The sequence below is a fragment of the Telopea speciosissima genome, chromosome 7 (assembly GCF_018873765.1).
Source record: "Telopea speciosissima isolate NSW1024214 ecotype Mountain lineage chromosome 7, Tspe_v1, whole genome shotgun sequence".
Taxonomy (NCBI): domain Eukaryota; kingdom Viridiplantae; phylum Streptophyta; class Magnoliopsida; order Proteales; family Proteaceae; genus Telopea; species Telopea speciosissima.
This window is the reverse complement of record NC_057922.1, coordinates 16,616,766-16,643,354: the sequence shown is the minus strand read 5'-3', so window position 1 is coordinate 16,643,354 and position 26,589 is coordinate 16,616,766. Positions and strand designations below refer to the sequence as shown.

General features: G+C 40.7%; 1 protein-coding gene across 1 annotated transcript; it reads right to left on the bottom strand.

Moving 5' to 3' along the window:
- Positions 1-1,168: 1,168 nt before the first annotated feature.
- On the bottom strand, positions 1,169-26,589 carry LOC122667480 (ABC transporter C family member 5-like). Its single transcript, XM_043863754.1, has 11 exons — positions 24,349-26,589; positions 23,901-24,221; positions 23,719-23,805; positions 20,256-20,951; positions 19,955-20,119; positions 18,889-19,183; positions 18,383-18,597; positions 2,774-3,079; positions 2,621-2,684; positions 2,027-2,266; positions 1,169-1,789 (listed from the first exon to the last, which is right to left on the bottom strand). Exons 1-11 carry the CDS (start codon positions 26,446-26,448, stop codon positions 1,671-1,673), a joined length of 4,608 nt encoding a protein of 1,535 aa, XP_043719689.1. The 5' UTR covers positions 26,449-26,589; the 3' UTR covers positions 1,169-1,670.

The window sequence follows — 26,589 nt, the reverse complement described above, 5'->3', positions numbered from 1 at the left end:
TTGAGAGCTGAATCCTAAAAATTGAGTAGCTTTACTTTATGGGAGGAAGGCCATATTTGTTAATAAATATAGAACTCTTCTTGATCCACAATCTATCTCGCATATATTGTATGTGTCTCTCTCTCTCCTCTCCATATGAAAAGATGTCTCTGCCACCCTCATCTTGAGGAGGAGAGAGATAGAGACATGGGAGTGCTGGCATAGGCTACACTCTCGGACAAAAAACTACTTCCCATTTGCGTAAGTGAAAACTCACATTGTAGAGAGCTTGAGATACACGAAAGGGGAGGAAGAGAGAAAACCTAGAGTATCGAGGATTTGCAAAGATGGTGCAGAGGCTGAACTCGCAATGATATTACGGTAAAATGTTGAACAATATATTTTTATAGCTTCTGCTCATGTTATTTGTGATTCAAGATATTCATAGACAAAGATCACATAATGTTTGTTTTCAAGTCGTTTATAGCATTATGATGATGTTGAACACCTACAAGGAAAGCCAAGGGTCAAAATACATCTTATTAGACAAAAGCTTTACCTAAATAGATGGGTTCGATTGCGTGACTCTTGTTCTGCCGCAAGCTCTATTTAAATCATATTTGTTGTTAACTAAAAAGGCTTTCAATCTCTTTTCCCATTAATCTGGAAGTCAATTTCTGACTTAACCCTTAATTATTCTAAGTTCCTCTAATAAGCATAAACCACTTCTATATCTCCCTCCCCCCCCCCCCCCCTCCTCTCTTTCTTTTTTAAATTTTGACACTCATTCATCCCAGTATAACCCATATAACTCATGTCTTGGTGTGTGAGGGTTTGATAAGACATATTTGTATTTGACAAATGTGGGAGTTTGAGAAAGAATTTTCTTTTGGTTTCCTTGGCTACAGATGATTGGGATTGCATGGTACACATGACTAGAAACTGGTGGCTAGAGCCTTGGAGGAAAGAAAAGTTTTCACAAAAACAGATATGGCTTCACAAGCAGACCATACTGACATGGCTAAGCAGGGAGTCCCCTTCTATTGCCTTGGACTCGTTTGATTCAGAAATTTGAGCTTGCTCAACCAGTCAGGCTCTGCTGGATGTAACAGGCAATGGAGAATCCTGCTCTGGATGCTAGACCTGATGTGAGTGTTCTCTTGGCTTTGAGAGAACAGCAGAATATTATGTCTAATATGAACAAATTTAATGCAAAGAACATCTTACAGATTAGGGAAGGGAGGTGAGAGGGGAACTGATGCAACATGTCAGAATAAACATCTGAGAACGATATTCACCAGGAAGGCCGCACCATGGATGCAATGCTCTGCAAATTCATTAAGATGAACATCCGGGTTAGACACCAAACTGCTTGTTGAAAAAAATGACCAGCTTATTTCTTCTGCTGGCACAATTATTACCAATGACCCTCACAGACCCAATTCCATTTTTTGTTATACAGATTGGACTAACCATGTGCTGGATTCCCCCATCCTGCTATGAGGAGCAGTAACACAATAAAGGTTTATATATAAGCCTTTTCCTCCATGGGTTGATTACACAACAGAAATTCCTGTTGTTTCCTCCATTCTTGATAGCCGAATGCTGAATTTGGGGGAGCATTGCAGATGGTCCATCCTATATTCATCTGCTGTTGTCAGTTTTTCTTCAAGGTGGTATAGAGAATGACATCAAAACCCAAAATCTGACATGCCACTTGATCTTGTCGAATACTCGGATACCAGCTTCATAAACATAGAAGACTTGTCCTCTAATAGTCGCATAGGAGTATCAAATTCTGCAACTTGACCTACCAAAACATCCATCACCTGACTGATGAGTATTTCACACGTATGTCAAGATATATAAGCATTGGCAGCTACTGGCAGTCTATATCCATATCACCATAAAAGAATCAAGAGAGTCCTAAGAAAATACAGAGGGATAAGCATTGCATCTGCTTTCTGATACAGAATATGCAAAACTCTCCTTTCATTTTTGAAGTATTTTGCATGGAACAAGCAAGTTCAGAGACTACCATACTCACCATCACTAAGAACCAGAACCAGATCACTGTCGATAACAGTAGGTATACGATGTGCAATAGTGCAAACAGTGCAGTCATTAAACTCTGTTCTGATAATCTTCTGTATGAGGTTATCGGTGGCTGTGTCAACGGACGCTGTTGCCTCATCAAGCACCAGTATCCGTGCCTGCTTCAGCAAAGCCCGGCCTAGTGAAACAAGTTGCCACTGCCCAACACTCCAGTTATCTCCATTCTCTAACACTGCAATTTACATGAAATATTGAAGATTGATGAGTACAGACAGAAGGGTGGGCCTTGGTGCAACGGTAAGGTTGCTCCATTGTGACCAAGTGGTCATGGGTTTGAGTCTGGAAACAGCCTCTCTGCGAAAGCAGGGGTAAGGTTGCGTACATTATGATCCTCCCCAGACCCCGCAGTGGCGGGAGCCTCGTGCACTGGGTACGCCCTTTTTTATGAGTCCTAACAGACCCTAACAGAAATTTGAGATACTGCTATACATGTGTTGCCAACTATTCCCCTTTTTGTTTCAATGAATGTACGTATTGTTAGTTTATACTAATAGAGGCTATACATTTAAATTTGCAGGAAACTTACCTGGAGTGTCAAGTTTTCGCTCTTTTTGGCGGATTATTTCCCCAAGTTGAGACTTGTCAAGGGCCTGAGAGAATACAACATGACTCAATTGGGACCAAATTTTACGTAGGCATCTCAACGACAAAAAGAGAATGCCGAGAGTACAGCTTTTACCTGCCAGATTTCATGATCAGAGTGCTCTTGAAGTGGATCAAGGTTGCCCCTTATGGTCCCCTCAAACAATGTCGGATCCTGTGGGATGATACTCAGACGACTACGCAGGTCATGGAGGCCAATTGTTGAAATATCAATGCCATCTATTATTATTCTTCCACTTGCAGGTTCAACTAATCTGAACAAAGCCTGGATCAAAGTAGATTTACCACTTCCGGTACGGCCCACAATCCCAATCTTCTTTCCACCAGGAAATGTGCAGGTTATATTATGAAGGACCACAGGAAGATTGTCCTTGTAACGAACCTTTTATGAACACAACAGTCAGTGGAAATGAATTAGAATCTACAATTCAGGAGGAAAAAACTGTCCCCCAAGGAGAACTAAAAGAAATAAGTAATTGGAGAGTAGAGTGAAAACTACCACAAACAAGTCCACAGTTGAAAGCTAAATAAAGTATACACATGAGGGCTTCTGAATAAAATTCGTTTTCATGCCTAGCAAATTCCCTACAAATGAAACGGGAAAAGACAAGAAAATAATTATGAAGGAGCAAGTCTAGAAGCAATGTAATTCTTGTGTCCCCACAGACATAATAATGTGATTTGCTGGTATTCTTAAAGGTTATTTTTATTAGAACTCCTGACAACCTATGCATTCTGTTATATTTAATTTCAACAATCCAGTAATCCAACTGGCGGAGGATTACAACAACAACAACAATAACAACAACATAGCCTTATCCCAACTAAATGGGGTCGGTCACATGGATCCTTGCTCTCCAATCAGTTCTATCCAAAGTCTTACGTGGTACAAGGCCTAAGCTATGCATGTCTTTCCTCACCACTTCTCCAATGGTTAATTTAGGCCTGCCCCTGGCTCTTTTAGTACCTTCAATCTGAATCAAATCACTCCTCCATACTGGAGCATCCCAAAGCCTTCATTAAACATGGCCGTGCCACCTCAAACAACTCTCACGTAGCTTATCATGAATCGGAGCTAGTCAACCATACTGGAGCATCCCAAAGCCTTCATTAAACATGGCCGTGCCACCTCAAACAACTCTCACGTAGCTTATCATGAATCGGAGCTACTCAACCATACTGGAGCATCCCAAAGCCTTCATTAAACATGGCCTTGCCACCTCAAACAACTCTCACGTAGCTTATCATGAATCGGAGCTACTCAACCATACTAGAGCTACTCCTCCATACTGGAGCATCCCAAAGCCTTCATTAAACATGGTCGTACCACCTCAAACAACTCTCACGTAGCTTATCATGAATCGGAGCTACTCCTAACCCGGCTCTAATATGGTCATTCCTTACTTTATCCTTCCTAGTCTTGCCACACATCCATCTCAACATCCTCATCTCCGCCATACTTAGTTTGTCTATATGATGTTTCTTAACTGCTCAACATTCCGCCCCATACATCATAGCCGGTTGTACGACAATACTATAAAATTTCCCTTTAAGCTTTAAAGAGATACGCCGATCACATAGCACTCCGGACACACCTCTCCACTTCATCCATCCTATTTTAATCCTCTAGGCAACATCATCCTCTAGATCGCCATATTTATTTACCATAGAACCCAGATATCTAAAACAATCATTTTGAGGAATCTCCCTCTCATCAATATTCACCACCTTCTTAACCGTCGTAGTGTGGCTAAAATTACATACTATGTACTCCGTCTTTGTTTTACTTATCTTAAGACCTTTTGATTCCAGGGTTGATCTCCATAACTTCAACTTGGTGTTAATCCCTTCTTTTGTCTCATCCACCAACACAATACCATCAGCAAAAAGCATACACCAAGGAACCTCATTTTGTATGTCTCTGGTTAAATCATCCATGATAAGCATAAACAAATAAGGGCTTAAGACTGATCCTTGATGTAGCCTAATTGTAATTGGGAACTCACTACCTTGACCCCCCACAATTCTTACACTGGTCACTACACCATCATACATATCTTTAATTATGTCCGCATATTTATACGACACCCTTCTCTTCTCTAGTATATGCTAGATTAACTCTCTAGGGACTCTGTCGTAGGCTTTTTCTAGGTCAAAAGACCATATGGAGATCCTTCTTGCCCTCTCTATATCTTTCCATTAGTCTGCTAAGTAAGAACATAGCTTCCATTGTGGATCTTCTTGGCATTAAACGAAATTGGTTCTCCGAAATAGTAGTTTCCTATCTCAGGTGGGTTTCAATTACTCTCTCACATAACTTCATCGTATGACTCATTAGTTTTATGGCTCTATGGTAATTGCAACTCTGAATATCACCCTTATTTTTTGTAAATTGGGACCACAATGCTTTTCCTCCATTCATCTGGCATTTTCTTTGTGCTCATAATCTTGTTAAACAACTTGGTTAGCCAAGATAAACCACAACTTCCTACGCTCTTTCACACTTATATTGGGACCCCATATGGTCCTAGGGCCTTGCCTACTTTCATCTTTTTTAAAGCTTCTTTTCCTTTTGGAAATCCTAATTTCATGTGGTATCAAGATGAGTAATGCAGCCTTCTGGGGCCCTATTACTCAAAGAATCTTCACTAAGTAGGCTGTAGAAATACTTTTTCCATCTCTCCTTAATGTCCTCATCCCTTATTAGTACTCTACCATCGTCACCTTTAATACATCTAGTCTAAATCTCTATTCTTCCTTTCTCTCACTTTAGCTATCTTATAGATAACTTTTTCCCCTTCCTTTGTGTTCAGATAATTATAAAGATCTTCATGTTTCTTTGTCCTTGCATTCCCCACAATCTTCTGAGTTATGTTTCTAGCAAATTTACACCTTTGTAAATCCTCTATCTCTTTAGTCCTTTGCCATCTCTTAAAACTAGCTTTCTTAGACTTAATGATTGCTTGGACCTCAACATCCCACTACCAAGTCTCCCTAGGGACATGAAGTATACCTTTTGATTCCCCTAGAACCTCTTTAGCAACCTTCTTAATACAAGTTGTCATCTCGTTCCACACTATATTAGTGTCTCCCTTAAAGTCCCACTTTCCTTGTTTGACCACTTCATCAATAAATGAATTCAAGGAATCTCCTTTTAAGCTCCACCACCTTATCTTAGGGCAAATAGACTCCCCTATCTTGCGATTTTGCATAGTGCCCTAGGTATAACCTTATAGTCCTTATAGGACAATCTATTAGACCTTCTTGTTAGGAAAAAATCTATTAGGCTGATATGACGCCCACTTTTGTAGGTAAATAAATGCTCATCTCTCTTTTCAAAAAAGTGTTCACAATGGATAAATCATAGGCTACAGCAAAGTCTAAAACTGAGATCCCGTCCTCATTCCTCTCTCCAACTCCATAGCCTCCATGAACGCCTTCATATTGTCTACGATCTCTCCCAACATATCCATTCAGATCACCCTCTATAATAATCTTTTGTCCTTGACTAAAACCTTGCATTAATTCAGTCATGTGTTCCCAAAATTGTAACTTGCAACTTTCATCCAATCCTACTTGGGGTGTGTAGGTGCTAATTACATTGATAACCTCTTTCTCCAACACAAGCTTGATGGATATAATCCTATCTCCAAATATTTTAACATCCACCACATCATTCTTTATATCTTTTTCCACTACTATTGCCACTCCACTTAGAAATTGATGGGACTTTCAATAAGACCCATTTTATTGATAGTATCCAAGGTAAAGTAAAATGCTACAGAAATTTCAGCTATGAAAGGTCAATTCAAGATGATACACTCACAAGAGTCTTAGTAGTTTTGGAACTGCCATCCACTGCCGTGGAAATCAAGTACTTTACTTGAAATAAGTAAATCTAGAAAAGCTAGAGATTCTACATAGATGAAAGATAAGTTCACAACTAATTTCTTGTCCAATGTCATTATTTACCCTTAGTTTCTCCATTTGTGTTTAGGGTTTTGATGATTGTACCTGGATATCATCGACAAAATCTTCCATTTAATCAAAACCTTTCTTGGTTCTTTATCATCCAGAGGAGGTCACTCGGTCTCAGATGTTTACCACTCAGGTCCCAAAGTACTATTGGGGTGATGCTATGTTTACTGCTGCCTTTCTTATCAATCGAGTCCCTTCCAGTGTTCTCGACTTCCAAACATCAATAAGTCAACTTCTTGATCACCAGTCACCACTATTGCCTCTCATCTTCCTCCCCGCATGTTTGGATGTGTCTGCTTTGCTCACAACTCATCCCCCTCTTAGTCGAAACTTGACCCATAAGCCTTCAAATGTATCTTTTTTTGGTATTTTACTTCTCAGAAAGGTTATAAGTGTTATCATCCTCCCTCTCGCAAGCTTTTTATTCCTATGGACGTGACTTTTCACGAGGATGAACCTTATTACCAATCTTCTCTTTAGGGGGAGACTCTAGAAGAAGAGAATACTTCATCTCCTTTCGTCATAGATACCGTACTGTTCGTCCTCAGGGGAGCATGCAGATGAGATCGATGCTGCTACTAAAAAAAAGGATCTCATCACCTATTATTGGCGAAAGGAAAAGACTATCTGACATACCATGCTTATCTACGCTCCCTGTGCAGGTTCCACCAATCCAAGCACCAGGTAATGAATCTTCCCCTAATCTTGATGATCACCCTATTGCTCTTAAAAAAGGAGTCAGGGCCTATACCAAACATCCTATTTCTAACTTTTATCTTCTATGAGTCATTGTCTCCCTCCTACCGTGCCTTTGTTTCTTCTCTGTCTTTTGGGCCTATTCCATAGGGTTGGAAGGAAGCTATCACAAACCCAAAATGTAAGAATGCTATGGTAGAGGAAATGCAGGCTTTGAAAAAAAATGATACTTGGGAGCTTGTACCTTGTCCTAAAGGAAAGAAACCAGTTAGATGCAAGTGGGGGTTTACAGTGAAACAGAATGCAGATGAGACCATTGCTCGTTATAAGGCCAGATTAGTTGCCAAGGGATTCACTCAGACTTATGGCATCGATTACCAAGAAACATTTGCTCCAGCTGCAAAGATGAATTCTGTTCGAGCCTTGTTATCATGTGTTGAAAATTTGGGATGGAATCTTCAGAAGTTGGACGTAAAGAATGCCTTCCTTAATGGTGATCTTGAGGAAGAAGTCTACATGGACATTCCCCCTGATTTTGACTCATCTGCTACAGTTGATGAAGTGTACAGACTCTGAAAATCACTCTACGGGCTGAAACAGTCCCCTTGTGCTTGGTTTGGTAGGTTTTAGAAGGTTATGCAGAAGTTTGGTTTCAAACAAAGTAATGCTAATCATACCTTATTTATCAAACACAGGATTGGCAAGGTCACAACTCTTATTGTTTATGTGGATGATATAGTGACCACTGAAGATGATGAGACAAAAATCTCTCTTCTAAAGACTCGACTGGTAGCCGAGTTTGAGACTAAGGACCTAGGACATCTCAAGTACGTCTTAGGAACTAAAGTAGCCCGACCCAACAAAGGGATCTTCATCTCCCAAAGAAAGTACGTTCTAGATCTTCTTGAAGAAACTGGGATGCTTGGTTGTAAACCCGTTGATTCTCCCATTAAAGTTAACCACCAACTCAGTAGCATCGGTGCTGATTTTGTGGATAAAAAGCGATATCAACATCTCGTAGGAAGGCTCATATACCAATTTCACACCAGGCCGAACATGGTAAGGGTGTTAAATGGTCCGGTTTCGGTTAAATGGTTCGGTTCGGTTCAAACCATTTAATTAAACGGTCTCGATTGTGAAACCATAACCGAACCATTTAGTAAACGGTTTCATGGTTCGGTAAACGGTTTCTTTTTAATTTTGGCACATTTATGTACATTTAAGAGTGTTAAACAGTTTATTTAGTTAAATGGTTCGGTTCGGTTCAAACCTTTTACTTAAACGGCCTCAATTATGAAGCCATAACCGAACCATTTATTAAACGGTTTAACGGTTCGGTTTCAGTAAATGGTTTCGGTTTGGTTTTGACACCCTTAGCTGTAGGTGTTGTTAGTCGCTTCCTACATGATCCAAAGACTTTTCACCTTGAGGCAGTGTACAAAATTTTTCGATATTTAAAGTCAACTCCTGGAAAGGGTATCCTATTCTCAAACAATGGAAGTCTGAAGTTGGAATCTTTTACTAATGCTGACTGGGCTGGATCCATTGATAACTGCCGCTCCACCTCTAGCTACTGTACATTCCTTGGAGGGAATCTTTGTTACCTGGCGAAGCAAAATACAATCTGTAGTGTTCAGATCTAGTGCTGAGGTTGAAATACAGGGCAATGGCATAAGGAGTATGCAAACTTATTTGGATGAAAATGCTTCTCAGTGATCTAAAGATAGCACCTGAGGAACCTAAGACTCTATGAGGCTCTACTACAACAATAAAGCTGCAATCAGTATAGCCCATAACCCAGTTCAACATGACATGACCAAGCATGTTGAAATTGATCGACATTAAATCAAGGAAAAAATCGAAGATGGTTTGATATTGACAATAATTCATGAACCCAGTTACCATAGGGAGCATATCGTGAATATTTATGAATAAAATTCAAATAATTTTGCACTCCATTTGTTACCACAGAGAACCAATTGGCCAATATTTTTACTAGGGTTTATCCGTTAAGACCTTCCATCCTATTGTTTCCAAGTTGGTGCATGGATGTCCAAGTTGGGCATGCATGACATCCAGGCACCAACTTGAGGGGGAGTGTTGAAGGATTGGTCCGGTTCTCTAACCGGTTTACTCATTGGTTCCTTAGTTGGTTTAGTTCTGTATGTAATGTCCAGGTTTGATGTATCTGCATGTTAAATAAGGATTGTGAGTCAGATCTATCCAAGCATGCCTTACATGTAATCATTGTTCTCAATATAAATAAGAGTGGCCTCTGTAATATCTGACAAGCCACATCATTCCCTCATTTCCCCTCTCAACTATTTATTCCTTGTACTTGAGCATTCATCCCCAACAAGTGGTATTAGAGCAAGGTTTGGCAGATCTTTGCAAGGTATACACGGAGATATGAGAAAAGTGTGGTGCACAAAGAGAGTGGAAGAAGGTATGATTCTTAGGTACAGTTCAGATTTGAATTCTAACACGGAAGAGGAGAAAACATTACAGAAATAGAGGATCTTCTGAAGTTTTTTTTCTCCTGTTGGCTGCGGACGAACGGAAGTGGAACGTGTAGCTTCTATCGATTTTTTTTTTCTTCAAGGGGCGTTCTTGACAGTGAAACGGATTTCTACAGTTGCTGAGGAGAAAGGTGAGTATGCTTTCACGTATTTCGAGAATAAAGTAGAGTTGTATTAAAAAAAGGCAAAAGAAGAAGGTGCAGAAAGGGAGGGGAGAAGGGTTGTACAGGTTCAAGCAAATAAAGGTGCAACGGTTAGGCAAGAAAGGAAGAAAAAAAGGTTTCCGAGCCAGTTCCGTACAACTTTGCGTTATGTACAAGAAAATCTCATTCCGTATAGAAGGTGCAGTATGGAGGTTAGTGTTCCTTTTCAGCGTTTCAGATATAGTGGATGGGACACGTTGGGTAGATTCCACTACATTGGTATAGATCGTGCGGGTTCGTGCGAAATCAACGGAAATCAGGTACATTAAGGTTGATAGCAGCTACATAGGGCACAGATCAGGAAAACCGAATGGTGATAAAGGGTCAAGCTTCTCCATTGAACGCTTCAATGGCCCTAATGACTTCATTTTGTGGCAGCAACAGGTGAAGAATATTCTTACACGGGAGGGGACAATCAAAGCTCTCAAGAAGAAATCAGAAAATTAGGAGAAAATGGCGGAAGATAAGTGGCTAGAATTGAGGGATCTAACAAATAACATGATCAACTTGTATCTTGCGGATAACACTCTTTGTGAGGTCATTGGGTTGGTGGATCTAGAGGAAGTCTGAGCAAAGATGGAGAGCAGGTACAAGTCTAGGTTCTTGACAAATTGGCTGTTTTTGAAGAAACAGTTATATGGCTTTCAATTGCCAGAGGGAGTGAAATTTGAGGTACACTTAGATGAGTTCCACAAGATATTGACAAAATTGTTGGCTCTACATGTTAAGATCGAAGAAGAGGACAAGACACTTCCCCTGTTGGCTTCACTACATCCTTCATTTGATCACATTGTGACCTCAATACTATTTGGTAAGGATAATCTCAAACTTGATGAGGTTATTGCTGCTTTGATGATGAATGAGACACGGTGGAAAAAAGCGGTGAGGGGACATCAAAGGAGGGTAGTGCTTTGGTTATTGTTGGTGGTTAGGATAAAGGCAGATCAAATGAGAGACGAGGAATTCGGCAAGTACAAGGGTCGTTCAAAGTTGAAATGTCGTAAAATAACTTGGTATTATTGTGAGGAGGAAGATTATATAAAGAGGACTTGTCTAAGGCATAAGAAGGATAAAACAGAGTACAAGGAGAAGGACGGTTAATCATCAAATGCTGCTGTTGTGGAAGGGTTGTGAAGTGATGTAGGTATCCTTCTCACTGCTTCATCAGGTACATAAACTTCAGATTGTATTTTAGATTCTGGTTGTTCATTTCATATGAGTTCAATCAGGGATCAATTTGCTACATATTGTGTATGTAATAGTGGTGCTGTCAAAATGGAAAATAATGTTGAAAGCAATATTGCCAGGATCAGGATTGTACGGATTCACATGTTTGATGGGATTGCACAAACTTTGATTGGGTGAGGCATGTGCCGGATCTAAAGAAGAATTTGATTTCACTGAGAACATTGGATTCGATAGGTTTCAGATGGGTGGAGTTCTTAGGGTTTCTAGAGAGGCCATGGTTGTGATGTAGGGGCAGATGATTGGGAATATTCATGGGAATCTGTACAGACTTGCATGGAATGTTGAAACAGGTGGAGCTACCGTTGGAACTCATGCAAAAGGTACAGATTAACGATGAAGGATGTAGGCAGTTGAAGTTGTGAACACATGCAAGGTCTGGAAAGAAGCGAGTGTCTTTTGCTTTGGATTTGGTGAATGATAGTGATCTCTCCGATCAGGTTGCAATGGTAGGAGAGGTGGAGCCACGCCATATCATACAGTGGTGGTGAGTTGTACGGGGCACCCAGGTAGGGGTGTGGGCCATGCCGGTTGGGTATGGAAGATACCAATCTTCTTCAAGGTGGCTTACAGAATCCAAGCCAAGGTGGAGCTTGTTGGGGTTGGGTGTGTGTTAGAGATATAGGCCAAAATACCGTAGGGGTATTCTGGTCCTTTCCTCCTTTTAATTTTCTTCTTATGGTATTTATTCTATTTCCTTTGTTTATACTTATGTCATCTATATAGGGGCATAAGTGTCTATGTAATTCTCTTTTATTAGTATAAATAAAGGCTTAGGGAATCATATTGATTCACTTTAGCATTAATCAATTCTATTTCTCAACATGGCATCAGAGCAACGATTCTAATTTTTTCAAAAACCCCTCCCACCCTCCCATCGTGTTCTCTTCTCTTTCCCTTCTCTCTCGATTTTTTTTCTCCCCCTTCTCCTTGCTTCTTCTCCTTCTCTAAGGGCAGCAATGCAGAGGTGAGGTGATCACACGATCTAGTTGCTGCCCCTTCCCACCTCTTTTATTCCTTTTTTTCCATGACCTAAACCTTTCTCTCGATGGCTGCTGGTTCACTATTGCGATAATTGGAGTTTCCTGTTTTTATTGAAGTTCAGTCCAGGATTTCTTAGGACTGCTTCTCCTTCTATTGGGAAGCCTCCTGCGACATTGGCCTGCTCCTATTGAGACTACTCCAGACCTGAAGACCCCATCTCCCTATCGAGACCTCCTTTCAGGTTTTTTTTTACTTCACAAAAACCCTGCATCTTCTCGGTTTGGGATTGGGCTGCTTGTGGCTCCTGCTTCTTTTGGTGTTTTTTATTCTTCATCAAGGACAATCTCTACAGTATATTGGACAGAGTTGATCAGCATTCTTCAACAATTTTTTTTGGATTAACCTGCCCCATCGATCTCTGTTTTTTTTTGGGTTTTCTTCAACAACCCTAACACACTTGATCTTGGGGAGGGCTCCTCTTTTGCTGCTGGTTTTTTGGGCAGTGTATTTCCCATCACCAAGGGTCATTCGGCTCACCTTTCGGCACCAGGTGTGGTCTCTCCGCTGGGTTTCTCTGCTGGACAGCTCTTCTCTGCACCATGGGTGACTCCACTGATATTTCCACGGCTACATCTGATCCGGTTAACCATGACAAATCTGATTTTCGTGATCTCCACCCTAACCCTATCAAGTTAGACGGCAGCAACTATCTGCTATGGTCTCGATCCACATCTTTTGCTATTGCTGACCGTGGCCTCACTGGTTATATTGATGGGACTATCCCTATGCCGACTGCCCCTGGTCCTGCCAAGACTCGATGGCTAGCCAACAATGGTCTTCTTATGTCATATTTTGTTGGTTCTATGAATTCAGATCTTGCATAGGGCTTTCTTCTACTTGATACAGCTTCTTAGATTTGGGCAGCATGTAAAGAGACATATGGGCAGCTTGGTAATGATGCTCAGGTTTATGAGCTTTGCAAGAAGGTCCTTCATACTACTCAAGGGGACTTCACTGTGTCTAAATATTATGCCACTCTCCGCAGCCTCTGGCAGCAATTGGATCATTTTTCGGATTATCACCCTGATACAGCTGCCAACATCGCTACCTATAAGAAGCATGTTGACAAGATTCGGGTTTATGACTTCTTGGCCAGGTTGAATGTTGAATATGACCAGATTCATGTTCAGGTGTTGGGCCATTCTCCTTTTCCCACACTTGAACAGTCCTATGCCCTGGTCTCTTCAGAAGAAAACCGCAGGGCTGCTATGTTACATCCTCCTGTTTCGGACAGATCGGCTCTCCAGACTGCTGCCTAGGCTACTGCTGCCCCTATTGGTACTTTATCTGTTGGTAGCTCTTCTTCAGGTCCTATTACCTGTGACCACTGTCACAAGCCATATCATACCAAGGACAAGTGCTGGAAGCTTCATGGGAAACCGGCTGACTTTGAAGCCAAGCGGGCTGCCAAGAAAAAACCTAAAAGCAAGGCCAATCAATCTGAATCTGTTGATACAGCCCCGGCTACAGACATTGGTCTATCCAAGGATGACTTACAGGCTTTCCTGCGTATACTAAGGTCTTCCGCTGCTGCTGCCTCTGCTACTTCCACTGCCACTACCAATTCCTCAACTCCTTCAGGTTCATATTTTGCCTGGTCAGGTATCCTTTTTGGTGGTCATTGTGCTTCTATGGCTTCCCATCCCTGGATCATTGATTCCGGGGCTACAGATCACATGACTGGTACTTCTAGCTTATTTTATAGATATTCTCCTGCTTCTGGGAAAGACAAAGTCAAGGTGGCTGATGGTTCTCTTTCTTCCATCTCTGGAAAAGGAATCATCAACTGTACATCCAACCTCCTTTTGTCTTCTGTGTTACATATACCTAATTTTATTACTAACCTCCTTTCCATTAGTAGTATTACTCGTGATCTTAACTGCAAGGTAACCTTTTATCCTTCCCATTGTGTTTTTCAGGATTTGGCGTCTGGAAAGACGATTGGATTGGGTAGAGTTCACGATGGGCTGTATCTGCTTGATGATGGCCATCTTCCTTCCCTGCTACCTTCTCCGCTACATTAGAACTCCTTGGTCTCTTCTGAACTTTACCAATGGCACTTTAGATTAGGTCACCCTCCATTAGGAATTTTAGCACATTTATTTCCATCTTTGGTCACCAAATGTAATGAGGATAATTTTTTTTGTGAGGCTTATGTTCTGGCCAAATAGACACGTGCAACTTTTTCTTTATCTAATAAAAGGAGTTCTTCTGGTTTTCATTTGGTGCATTCAGATGTTTGGGGACCTAGTCGTAAGACCTCTATCTCTGGCCATCGTTGGTTTGTCTCATTTATTGACTGTCATTCTCGGAATACTTGGATTTATCTTCTTCAGTCTAAAAACCAGGTTTTTTTATGTTTTGAACATTTTCATAAACTGGTCCAAACCCAATTCCATGCCACTCTTAAGGTTTTACGGAGTGATAATGGCACTGAATATAAGGAATCCCAATTTAAAAAATACCTTGCTGACCATGGGATTATACATCAGACTAGTTGTGTTGATACCCCGGCCCAAAAAGGTGTGGCCGAAAGAAAGAATCGCCACTTATTGGAAGTGGTAAGAGCATTAATGTTTGCTCGACATGTTCCATCCCAATATTGGGGTGATGCGGTTCTCACTGCCGCTTACCTTATTAATAGGTTACCTTCCTAGGTTCTGGATTCCCGTAGCCCATCTGACGTTTTACTTGGTGATTCCTCCTTTGTGGTTCCTCCCAAAGTCTTTGGCTGTGTCTGTTATGCTAGGGATACTCATTCCCCTGGAAAACTTGAACCTCGTGGGTTACGGTGTATTCTTTTGGGTTATTCTCCAACCCAGAAAGGATTCAAGTGTTACCACCCTCCTACCCGCCGTACTATGGTCAATATGGATGTGGTTTTCCATGAAACCCTTTCCTATTATTCCTCCCCACCTCTTCAGGAGGAGCGTTCTAGTGAAGATGTGGTTTATACTCTTGGGTTTCCCCTCCCTCCATCACCTATAGTCACCAACCAACACCCCCCGGCTGCTGTCCAGCCTCCCGAGACTGCTGTCCCTTCACCTGAGGGGAATCCAATACAGGGGGAGATCATGGAAACAGGTGGTGGTAATGTTCCTATTCAGGGGGAGCTGACTCTAGTACAGAGGACCATTCGTAACTTTCAGAGGACCGTTGACAATTCCACCATTCTCACTTATAACCGAAGATGTTCTAATAGAGGACAGAATCAGCCTACTGCAGTACCAATACCCATCCAGTTGCCGCCTCAAGATCCAGATCCTCCTTCTCCTGGTGAGCCCTCCTCTTCTGATCTACCCATTGCGCATCGCAAAGGTACCAGGACCTGCACTTTACATCCTATTTCCCGTTTTGTTTCTTATAATTCTCTTTCTCCCTCTTTTCGTACCTTTGTTTCCTCCCTTTCTTCTGTTTCCATTCCTAAAAATTGGCAGGAAGCATCTACAGATGGGAAGTGGAAGGCAGCAATGTTGGAAGAAATGAGAGCATTGAACAAAAACAATACGTGGGATCTTGTAGCTCTTCCTCCAGGAAAAAAACCAGTGGGTTGTAAATGGGTGTTTGTGGTCAAGCAAAAGGCAGATGGTACAGTGGATCGTTACAAGGCCCGCCTGGTTGCTAAAGGCTTCACTCAGACATATGGCATTAACTACCAGGAGACTTTCGCACCGGTAGCAAAACTCAATACTATACGGGTATTGCTATCCTGTGCAGTGAATCTTGGATGGGATCTTCAGCAGTTGGATGTGAAGAATGCCTTCCTCCATGGTGAACTAAAAGAAGAAGTATATATGGACATTCCTCCAGGTTTTTCAAGTCCTGCTACCAAGGGTAAGGTGTGTCAATTGAAGCATGCACTCTATGGCTTGAAACAGTTACCTAGAGCTTGGTTCGGTAGATTTCACAAGGCTATGCTGTCCGTGGGCTACCAGCAAAACAATGCTGATCATACCTTGTTCATCAAACGTCTGGGTGCTAAGGTTACTCTCCTCATAGTCTACGTTGATGATATTGTAGTGACCGGTAATGATGGTGATGAGATCAACAGGTTGAAGCTGTTCCTTGGCCGTGAGTTTGAAATTAAGGATCTGGGGACTCTGAAATATTTTCTAGGGATAGAGGTTGCTCGTTCTTCAAAGGGTATATTTCTGTCTCAAAGAAAGTATGTCTTAGATCTACTATTTGAAACGGGGCTGCTTGGGTGTTATCCTTCGGACACTCCCATAGAAGCTATGACAAGACTCAAGGAGAAAGAAGGCACACCAGTTGACAAAGGTCGTTATCAGTGGTTGGTGGGCAAACTTATCTACCTATCTCACACTCAGCCTGACATTGTCATTGCAGTGAGTATGGTCAGCCAGTTTATGCATGACCCTTATTCTTCTCATATGGAGGTAGTCCTTCGCATCTTACGATACTTGAAGTCTGCTCCGGGACAAGGGATACTTTTGTCTCCCAATGGTCATCTAAAGATTGAAGCATACACTGATGCAGATTAGGCTGGTTCAAGTGATAGGAAGTCCATCTCTGGATACTGCTCTTTTGTTGGTGGGAACCTTGTCACCTGGCGTAGTAAAAAACAGAATGTGGTGGCCAAGTCCAATGCTGAGGCTGAATTCCGTGCGATGGCTCATGGTATCTGTGAATTGTTGTGGCTTAAGGGGCTGTTGCAAGATATTGGAGTTGCTGTCCAACTTCCAATGATGTTATATTGTGACAATAAGGCTGCCATAAGCATCGCTCTTAATCCTGTCCAACATGACCGTACTAAGCATGTGGAGGTGGACAGACATTTCATCAAGGAGAAACTTGAAGCTGGACTTATCTGTGTTCCCTATGTGAAGTCTACTGATCAGCTGGCTGATGTGTTCACCAAGGGGCTGATTGGCAAAGTGTTTCATCCTTTTCTAGCCAAGTTGGGCATGTGTGACATTTTTGCACCAACTTGAGGGGGAGTGTTAGAGATATAGGCCAGAATACCGTAGGGGTATTCTGGTCCTTTCCTCTTTTTAATTTTCTTCTTATGTTATTTATTCTATTTCCTTTGTTTATACTTATGTCATCCATATAGGGGCATAAGTGTCTATGTAATTCTCTTTTATTAGTATAAATAAAGGCTTAGGTGAATCATTAAGCATTAATCAATTCTATTTCTCAACAGTGTGTCTTGTATTTTGTTGGTCCACATAATTGTTATTAGGTCAGTATTTGTAATTGAGGTCGAGTCCATTACATATATGAGGGTAAAATTGTAATTGTATGGAGATTAGAGTTTCTAGGGTTTCCTATATGTTTCCTTTGTGTAGAAAACCCAAGACACAAGCAAGGGAGATCAACTTGTGAGGTGGAGAGTGGTGTAGATAGTTTTTTTGGCTTAGTGAAAAATCTCTGGTTCTCTCGGGTGGATGTAGGCATTCGTGCCGAACCACGTTAAATTCCTCGGGTTTTGTGTGATTGTTTGCTTGGTTTCTTCCTCGTGGTTCCACATTCCTCCCCAACAATAATATCCCTAAATTCCATAATTTTCTTCCTTAATTAGAGTTATAATGCTATGGAAACTCCCCTATTTCAGCTTGCGTATGGGAGGATTGCTTTTCTATTTATTTCTTTCTTTTATAATTTATTTAGGAAAGAATCCTATTGGTTGACAGATTTTTCTAAAGCCAATATGATTCAGTTTGGTTGAGTCTTTAGATAAGACTGTAAGGCTACACTAGTACACTACAACCCATGGTTTAATTGATTGAATGGATTCTCCCCCCCCCCCTCTCTCTCTCTCTCTCCATGAATCTGAATCCTGTTCTTCCATCTTTTCGATCTGCATTGGCCTTATGACATAACATATCCTTATGCGAACGATAAGTTCCAGCCAATTGTTCTAGTACCAATGTAACATTAAAAATTATCTCTATCAGACCTTTTGCAAAATTTCTAGGTCAAATCTCTACACTTTACCCTCTAATTGAAATGCACAGGAAAGAGGAATTGACCACATACCTTCAAATCAATCAATTCAATGGTACCATTTTCTGGCCATGAAGATGGAGGGCGAGAGTTCTCAATAATAGCCGGAGCTTCACTTGGAATTTGACAGTACTGATGAATACGCTCAATCGATATAATTTTATTTTCAAGCTTGCAAAAGCTTAGTATCCAGCGTGATAATCGTGCGTTCAAATTAAGACCATATGTAACAGCAAGACCAGCCATACCTAGACAAAGAAAGAAGCAGTTATCATTGAATGAAGTGGTTACCTAAGAAGATTCTGCTTTCATACGAAAGTTGCATAATCATTATCTGTCTCATCCAAAATATTAGGTTGGCTTTATGTTCTCTTTGTAGTTTGTACCAGATAGAGGTAAAAGACTGTTTAAAATTGCTAAGGGTGGGACAACTTTCAACATAACTGAAAAAAATTATAGTTTCAGATGGAAAATTTTGCAGCAAAATCATGTAGAGTAAGAAGATGTCAAATACTACGAGGTGTGAAAATATTACATACTTGGATCAATGCTTCCATGTGGAAAGCTCACAAGTAGAATCATGCAAAATGCAAATACAAAGGTTGATAATAGTTCCATGCGAAAGCACAGCCACTCAATGGCAGCAAGGCTGCAGAAGAAGGGGCGAGCAAAACAATCAAGAAGGTAAAGGTTCCTCTTCATGAACCGCTTTTCTTGCCCAAAGCCTCTAATTGTAGCTGCTCCAGCAATCGACTCCCCAAAGAGATTAATGATTGGAGATTTCTGGATGCTAACTATGCGAACAAGTTCTCTTGATGAAGCCATGTAGTATTTCTGCATTCACAAACCACAGTTTGTAGTGATACCAGTGCAACCATGATTTTCGAAATATGCATTAGAATTCCATCACATGCAGACCACTTAATATGTATATTAGAGTGTGATGATACATAACCCTCAAAAACCAACTCCAACCATCATTGCCCCTCTCTAACAGTCAAGTGCATTTCTTTAATAATATTAAATTCAATTTAAGTAGATATTTAATCCCCGTATTTATATTTTTTTAATTAACTTATATTTACTGAATCATTATTTTAAGAATTAATTAATACTTTAAATTTTTTCATATACATTCATAAATTAAAATTGCTACACTCCGTGGGTCATCGAGCTGATGGAAAGCACTGTGCAAATGACATCCAAAGGATCTCCAACAGAAGGGACATTCTAGATCAGCAATGTTGCCCCTCTACAAACCAGAAATTCTGATCAATGCTCGAACACCATATTGGTGGGCATAGGGGGACAAGAGAATGATACGTAGTGTACTATCACTCTTGAGCAAAGGACAACTATTAAAGAGGAAGTGTAGAATATTGAATCAGTTGACCTGGCCTGGTGCCATTTGCAGTGCTTCACACATCACAAAGATTGTGCAAGGTCCAAAATGACTACTATGGATCGAAGCAGAACATCAGAGAAAAAGAAGTTCAGAATTATAACCACAGTGTGTATATTCTCCAAATTCAGCTTTTCATAGATTTGTAAATCTTTCTGATTTAAGTTACAATTTAAATATCAGGGGAATTAAAAAAAAATCACCTGCATCCACAAGCATGCAATGGCCATAGGGACAACTAGAAGCAAGACTTGCCAGGTAACTTTTGTCATTACACCAACTATACCGAGAAGTTGTATTGTTGTTGATGCAAATCCACCGAGTCTGAAAGGAATATCAAGATCCACAACACTTTGATCTACAGACACCTGGTCGTTCATAAATATACAAGAAGAGAAATAATGTGAAAGAAAGGGAACAAAGAAGCAATCATTCTATGTCTTGACCTAATTTTCTAAGGGGTTCTCAGTAGAAGAGTTTTTCTACTGACAGTAGAATACTTACGCGGTTCAAGATCCGTCCAGCTGGGGTAGAATCAAAGAAAGATATTGGTGCACAAAAGACACTTCTAAGCATCTTTGTAAAAAACTTTTGTGCAGCTGCTAGACCAAATGTAGCTACCAGAACGGCTCTAACAAATATACACCATGAGCTTCCAAAAGCAAGGGCCATATAAACCACAAGAAGAACCATGCTACTAGTCTTAGGAAGGTCCCCTTTAGTCTGTGGATTTGCCCAAGCCATCCACCAGCTGCTCGCAATCTGAAGCACTTGAAATAATGTCTGCGCAAGGATAATGAGCGGAATCAATAAGCCTTTATAAGCTGCAGCCATATATGACAGGTACACCTTCATGCTAACTCTTCCCCTTTCACGTTCCTCTTCCTGAACAAGCTGTTTTTTCCTTGAGCGTTTTGCTTTCTTTTTTTCCTTAATAGCTTTCTGCTCTGATGTTGACTCATTTTCAACTACATCCTTCGCTAAGTTGTTCATAGTATTTTCAGTTGAACCACATTTTTCTTTAAACATAACAGAACCCTCAGGAGGAACATTCCCATCTGATTCATCAGATGAGTGTACAGGAATATCCAGAGCTTCAATTGCTTCATGATGAGCTGAAACTAAGTTGTTGAAATCAGTTCCAGCATGCAAAAGGTCTTCATATTTTCCAGCTTGTATGATACAGCCCTCCTTAAAGACCTGCACACATTAGGGTCCAAAAGATTTATTGGAATTGACTCGAACACAATTGATTGTAGTCCATATGTGTTATTCTATGTAACATCATCCAGAAAAGCCAGTAGCCCATATATGTGCTATTCTAAGTAACACTGTCCACAAAAGCCACCTCTTTTGATAGCATTAAATTGAACAAAATATAGAAGCAGCAAAATAATACAGTTAAAGCATGAAAATCAGAAGTTCATGCACACAAGTCAATCAGTACACATGACAGTTAACTGATTCTAACATCATTGGGTTCAAGAAGGGTATATGTAAATGAGAATAATAAGGTATATATCTACTTTGGGTGAGTGGAAAAATCCATAAAGCAAGTTTCAATTCAAATGACATCAAAGTTATTTCCATATGTAGTGTCTTGATAGCCGCCAATTTAAAGACCACAAATTTCACCCCCTTTGCATCAAATTCAACTGAGAAGAAGATACAACAATCAGGATGATGCAGATCATATCCCATGGAAGAAGAATTTTTGGATATGGGTTTGGTTCAGTTTTTTGGGTCAAGTTGAACCCGCGATTCATGGGCTAAGTAATTTTGAGTTTTCTATTGTAACGGGACCATTCTATAAGCCCAAATATTAGGGATTTAAGCCCTATACGGGATTAAGTAGTTAGTTTCTATTTTCTATTACCTGTCATTACAGCAGATCCCACCCTTGGATTTGTTTGATTTTCGGAGGGACTTATCACCCTAGTGGGAGGATTATTTGATCCAAATTTCAGCCCCATCCAAGTGTTGGATATTGTTTTAGTTGATTTTTTCCTATTCTGCCATATTGTGTTCTGTCATTGGATCATAGTGTTTCTGTCCTGTAGGCTTGTGTTCTATTAATGCTATGCTTCCTACCCTGGAACACATCTGTCAGAGTGTAGTCTCGGTTGGAGGTCCATGGGTGTCCATGGACCTCAGCACCATAGGATTATGTTTCTAGCTAAGTGTGCTAGATTCCTTTTCCTATTATAGCTAGATTACTATTATGGTTTGGTCTTGGCTTAGCCAGCCAAGAGTCCCTTTTATATTGTAATTCTGTTTTGGGATTATATATATATACAATGGCGCTGGTATGATGGTTCACAATGACTATCGTCCAGCCCTTTCTTCTCCTTCGACTCCTATCTTCTTCTTCTTCTTCGCTCTCTCTCTCTACTGGTTCTCTAAGGTGCTGGTATCATCACAACATTAATTGGTATTAGAGCTATTGCCAATTTGCCAGCAGTGAATTAAGTTCCTCTGAGATGGCCTACCCCCTATTACCAAAAAAGAGATGGCCTACCCAAAATGTTCTTAATCAACTTCTTGGGGAGTTGAGGCAACTGGATAAACGATTGGCTCGCCAGCAAAGTTGGGACATGCTAGAATAACCCTCTACTTTACACACTGATCTCAACTTTATACCACCACAGGAAGACAGAAGAGCACCAATAAAATCACAGGAACTTGAAAGTCGAGGTTAAAGTTGAAGAGATTCCAACAACTGGTAATGACAAGGAAGAGATAATGCTTATGTTCCTACTGTAGAGACTTACATTGAATAGGTTGAAGCAAACAAGGTTAAGACACTGGACGATGATGTCGTGATTAAGGAACTCGGTAATACAGTTGAAGTTGAGGTTGATGTAGCCATTCCGAAGGCTCCTACGAATACACCCTTCACAGCCGAGATTGATCCGAAGATGAAGCATGTTGAGTTCATGATTCTACCCAAGTTTCTTGAGGACACAAAGCCACGTCTTGAGGAGTACATGCCTAACTACCACAGCTGGAATATTTTAATGGGCTAAAGTTGGACGTGCACCACATGCAATTGATCCCTCAACTTACCAAAACTCGAGGTCGAATTTTTTCATGCCGGAGAGAGTTGATGTAGATCATAAACCTTGAAAGAAGAATTTTCGGATTTGGGTTTGGTTCAGTTTTTTGGGTCAAGTTGAACCCGTGATTCAATTAGTTAGACCCAAATTTAAGTATGCAGTGGTTTATATGGCTCATGGGCTAAGTAATTTTGATTTTTCTACTGTAATGGGCCCATTCTATAAGTCCAAATATTAGATATTTAAGGCCTATACGGGATTATGTAGCTAGTTTCTAATTTCATGTAATGGGTTACTCAGTGGTTATTAAGGCTCCGTTTGGTTGCAAGGGGAATTAAAGGAAAGGGAAGGGAAAATTTTCAAACCTAAAAAAGAAACTTTTGTAATCATTACCCCATGTGATTGTATAAACTACTTCAATTTCTTACCATATATAGTAAATATACATTTTACATGTAATATTTATTTTACATTTTAAACCAAAGGGAATTGGATGCAAAGTAAAGTAGAATTTAATAACCAAATATGGAATGATTTGGAGTTATTGATATTGTCCCATGGTGTCACATGGGGTAATGATTATAAAAATTCCTTTTTTAAGTATGAAAATTTCCCTTCCCTTCCCTTTAATTCCCCTTGCAACCAAACGGAGCCTAAGGATAACGCAAGAAACGTAAAAGTATTTTACTAAGTATTATTGACATTTCAACCCTTGAGATTTATCAGAAATATATTATACACTTCTTCCAATTTTAATTTTCACTCTGCATTTCAGAAAGAGAAATGAACAGAAGCTAACTTGAGCATACAATGTAAAGCCTCAGAAACCATAACGGTACTTCACATTCCATAAAGAAACATAAATAAAACATAAAAAATAAATGTAAAAATAAAGAAACAGAGATCCATACCAATATCAGATCTGCAGCTGGCAGAAACTCAACTTGATGCGTCACAAAAATCACAGTCTTACTAGCCAATGCTGTTAATATGTACTCCTGCAAAATCATATTTCATGTTTAGCTATTATGATAGTAAAAATTCTGATATATTCATGACTTGCAGTGTATCACAAGTAGAATGTGTGTCCTACCTTAAACAATTCTGATCCTGTATGTGCATCTACTGCACTGAAGGGATCATCAAGCAAATAAACGTCTGCATCTTGGTACAGTGCCCTTGCAAGCTGCACTCTTTGCTTTTGGCCCCCACTTAGATTAATGCCTCTATCACCAATGATGGTCTGATCTCCATGCGAGAAGAGCTCCAAATCCTTTTTCAATGAACAAGCATGAAGGACATTCTTGTACCTGGCTTTGTCCATAGGGCTGCCGAAAAGAATATTTTCTTCTATGTTTCCTGATTGTATCCAGGCTGACTGAGAAACATAAGCGGCAGACCCACATATTCTAACCTAAATACCATCAGCAAACATTAAAAAATGCTTTACACTTGAAATCAGTGAGAAAATCAAAGTCTGTCATAAAGCTAACAGAAACAAAACTGAGAAATGAGACTATTCTTTTGATTAAGGAACTTACTTCGCCAGAGATTTTTGGTATCTCTCCAAGGATGCAAGAAAGGAAGCTTGACTTTCCAGAACCAACCATACCACAAACAGCCACACACATCCCCCTCTCAACTCTCATATGTATTCCTGACAATGTTGGCCTTGAGGAGGAAGGGTCCCAGCAAAATTCACCATCCTTAATTTCAACTGCGATGTTTGTGAAGCTCCTAGGGAAAACAATAGTAGCATCTTCCTTCAATTCTTCCTCCTGCAAGAATCCAGAAATGCGATCAAGAGAAACCTTTGTTTGCGCCATCATCGAGATCAAGTCTGGGAAATTTCTTAAAGGTTCTTGGAGAATCTTGAAGGTGGCCAGAGAGGAAAGAACACCTCCTGCTGTAAGCTGACCACCCAACAGTATAGAAGTACCAAAAGTGATGACCGCAACAAATATAGGGGAGCCCCAAAAGATGAATGTAATGAAAGCCTGGGAGTAGAGTGCTTTCCGAAGCCACTTGAATTCCACATGCCTCATTTCCTCCAGCTTCACTCGGTATCTGTCCTCCCATGCTTGCAACTTGAGAATCCTCATGTTCCTCAGACACTCAGAGGTCGTTCTCATCCTTTCATCCTTGGCAGCCATCAAGTTGTCCTGATACTCTTCTTGCATTTTTGCAAGAGGAACAGTAACAGCAATGGAGATAATGGTGGCAATCAGTGTTGCAACTGAGGCTATCCCAACATTCTTATACAGAATAGCTAGAGCAAGAATTATCTGCAGGGGAAGCATCCATATGTCATGGAGGTACCACGAGTAATCCCCTACTCTCTGCACATCAACTGCCATGTAATTTACAATCTCTCCACTGGTGTGGCTCTGCCTGGCCGTGCTTGAGAGCCTCAGTCCCTTCCGGTACACCATAGCCGTAAGAGCTGATCTCACGTGCATGCCCAATATGTCTACCCCAAGGTACCATTGCCTGGTTGTAATGGTCTCCACCAGCTTGGCTGTGAAGAAGATTGCTGCAAGAACATAACCTTCATTATGGAAAGTCTGATTTCCACCCAAGTAGTCCACAAAGTAGCTGATCATATAAGGACCCACAAACGAAACAAGAGTATTCAGACCAGCAAATACAGCATTAAAGGCTGCCTCCTTCCAGAAAGACTTCAAAATTGCCCAAGCTAATGAAGGCTGCTTAGAGGGATTCTCTTGCTTCAATTTCTCCCAGTTTGAGTTCAAAACTTTATAATTAAACTTGGTTCGATCTTTTGGTGCCAGAAGAGGGACATCCCTAAGCTCAAGCGGCCTTTTTGCGCCAACTGACAAAAGAGGGTTCAGCCAAGAGAGTGTGAGCAGGCTCAACAGCCCAGCATCGTTATAAGGGGTCACCTTAAGGCACCCCGCTTCTTCTTCTTCTTCAAGCAGCAGCAATGGCTCTCGAAGACTGGGGTTTCTATGTTTCTGTATACCCGTGGCACCTCCAACAGCAACAAGACAGAGGAAAGCCAGGGCCGGAGTGGCAGCAAAGTTTGCCACAACATGTGAATTCAAGAACTTCGAGCCGTGTATCAACAATCCTTCACAATCAATATACAGAGTACACATACAGAGATTGAAAGACACAAACCACCAAATCCTCTGCATCAAAGGGAATTTCTCCAAAGCCTTAAATTTACAGCAGAAGGCCGAAAAGCTCAATACGAACCAAGCTAGAGCTTGAGCAGCAGGCAAGTAAAGAAGGAACAAGTCACTGCTCTTCCCATTTGCTCTATCTCGAATTAAGCCGGCTACATCAAACCCTAACACCAAAACTTGCAGAAACAGAACATAGAAACAGCAGAAAACGGAAACTTTGAAACCCGTACCAATCTCAACATTGTAGGTTCCATCTTCACTCTGACGACCAACAGGAATTGAATTTGCATTCAGTGGGTCTTCCTTGATGACACGAACTCGGCCAACACAAGCGACTACCCGTCTGAATGATGCGAAGAAGAGAAAGAGAAGAAACAGAGCTAAATGAATCGAAATTGATACGCGTTCCAAGATGGGCAAATGCTGAAACGAGCTCAGAAATGTACACAATGCCGGAGAAGAAATCCTGTTGAGGATAACGGTGAGACCCATTACTAGTAGTGATTCTCCGGCGGTAACGAAGACTGAAAACTGAGAGTCGGTATAGTGGTGAAAGGTTTAAGGAGAGAGAACTGAATCCTCTATATCCTCCTACAAACATTTCACCATCTAGTGTTGATGTTTGCAATCAAG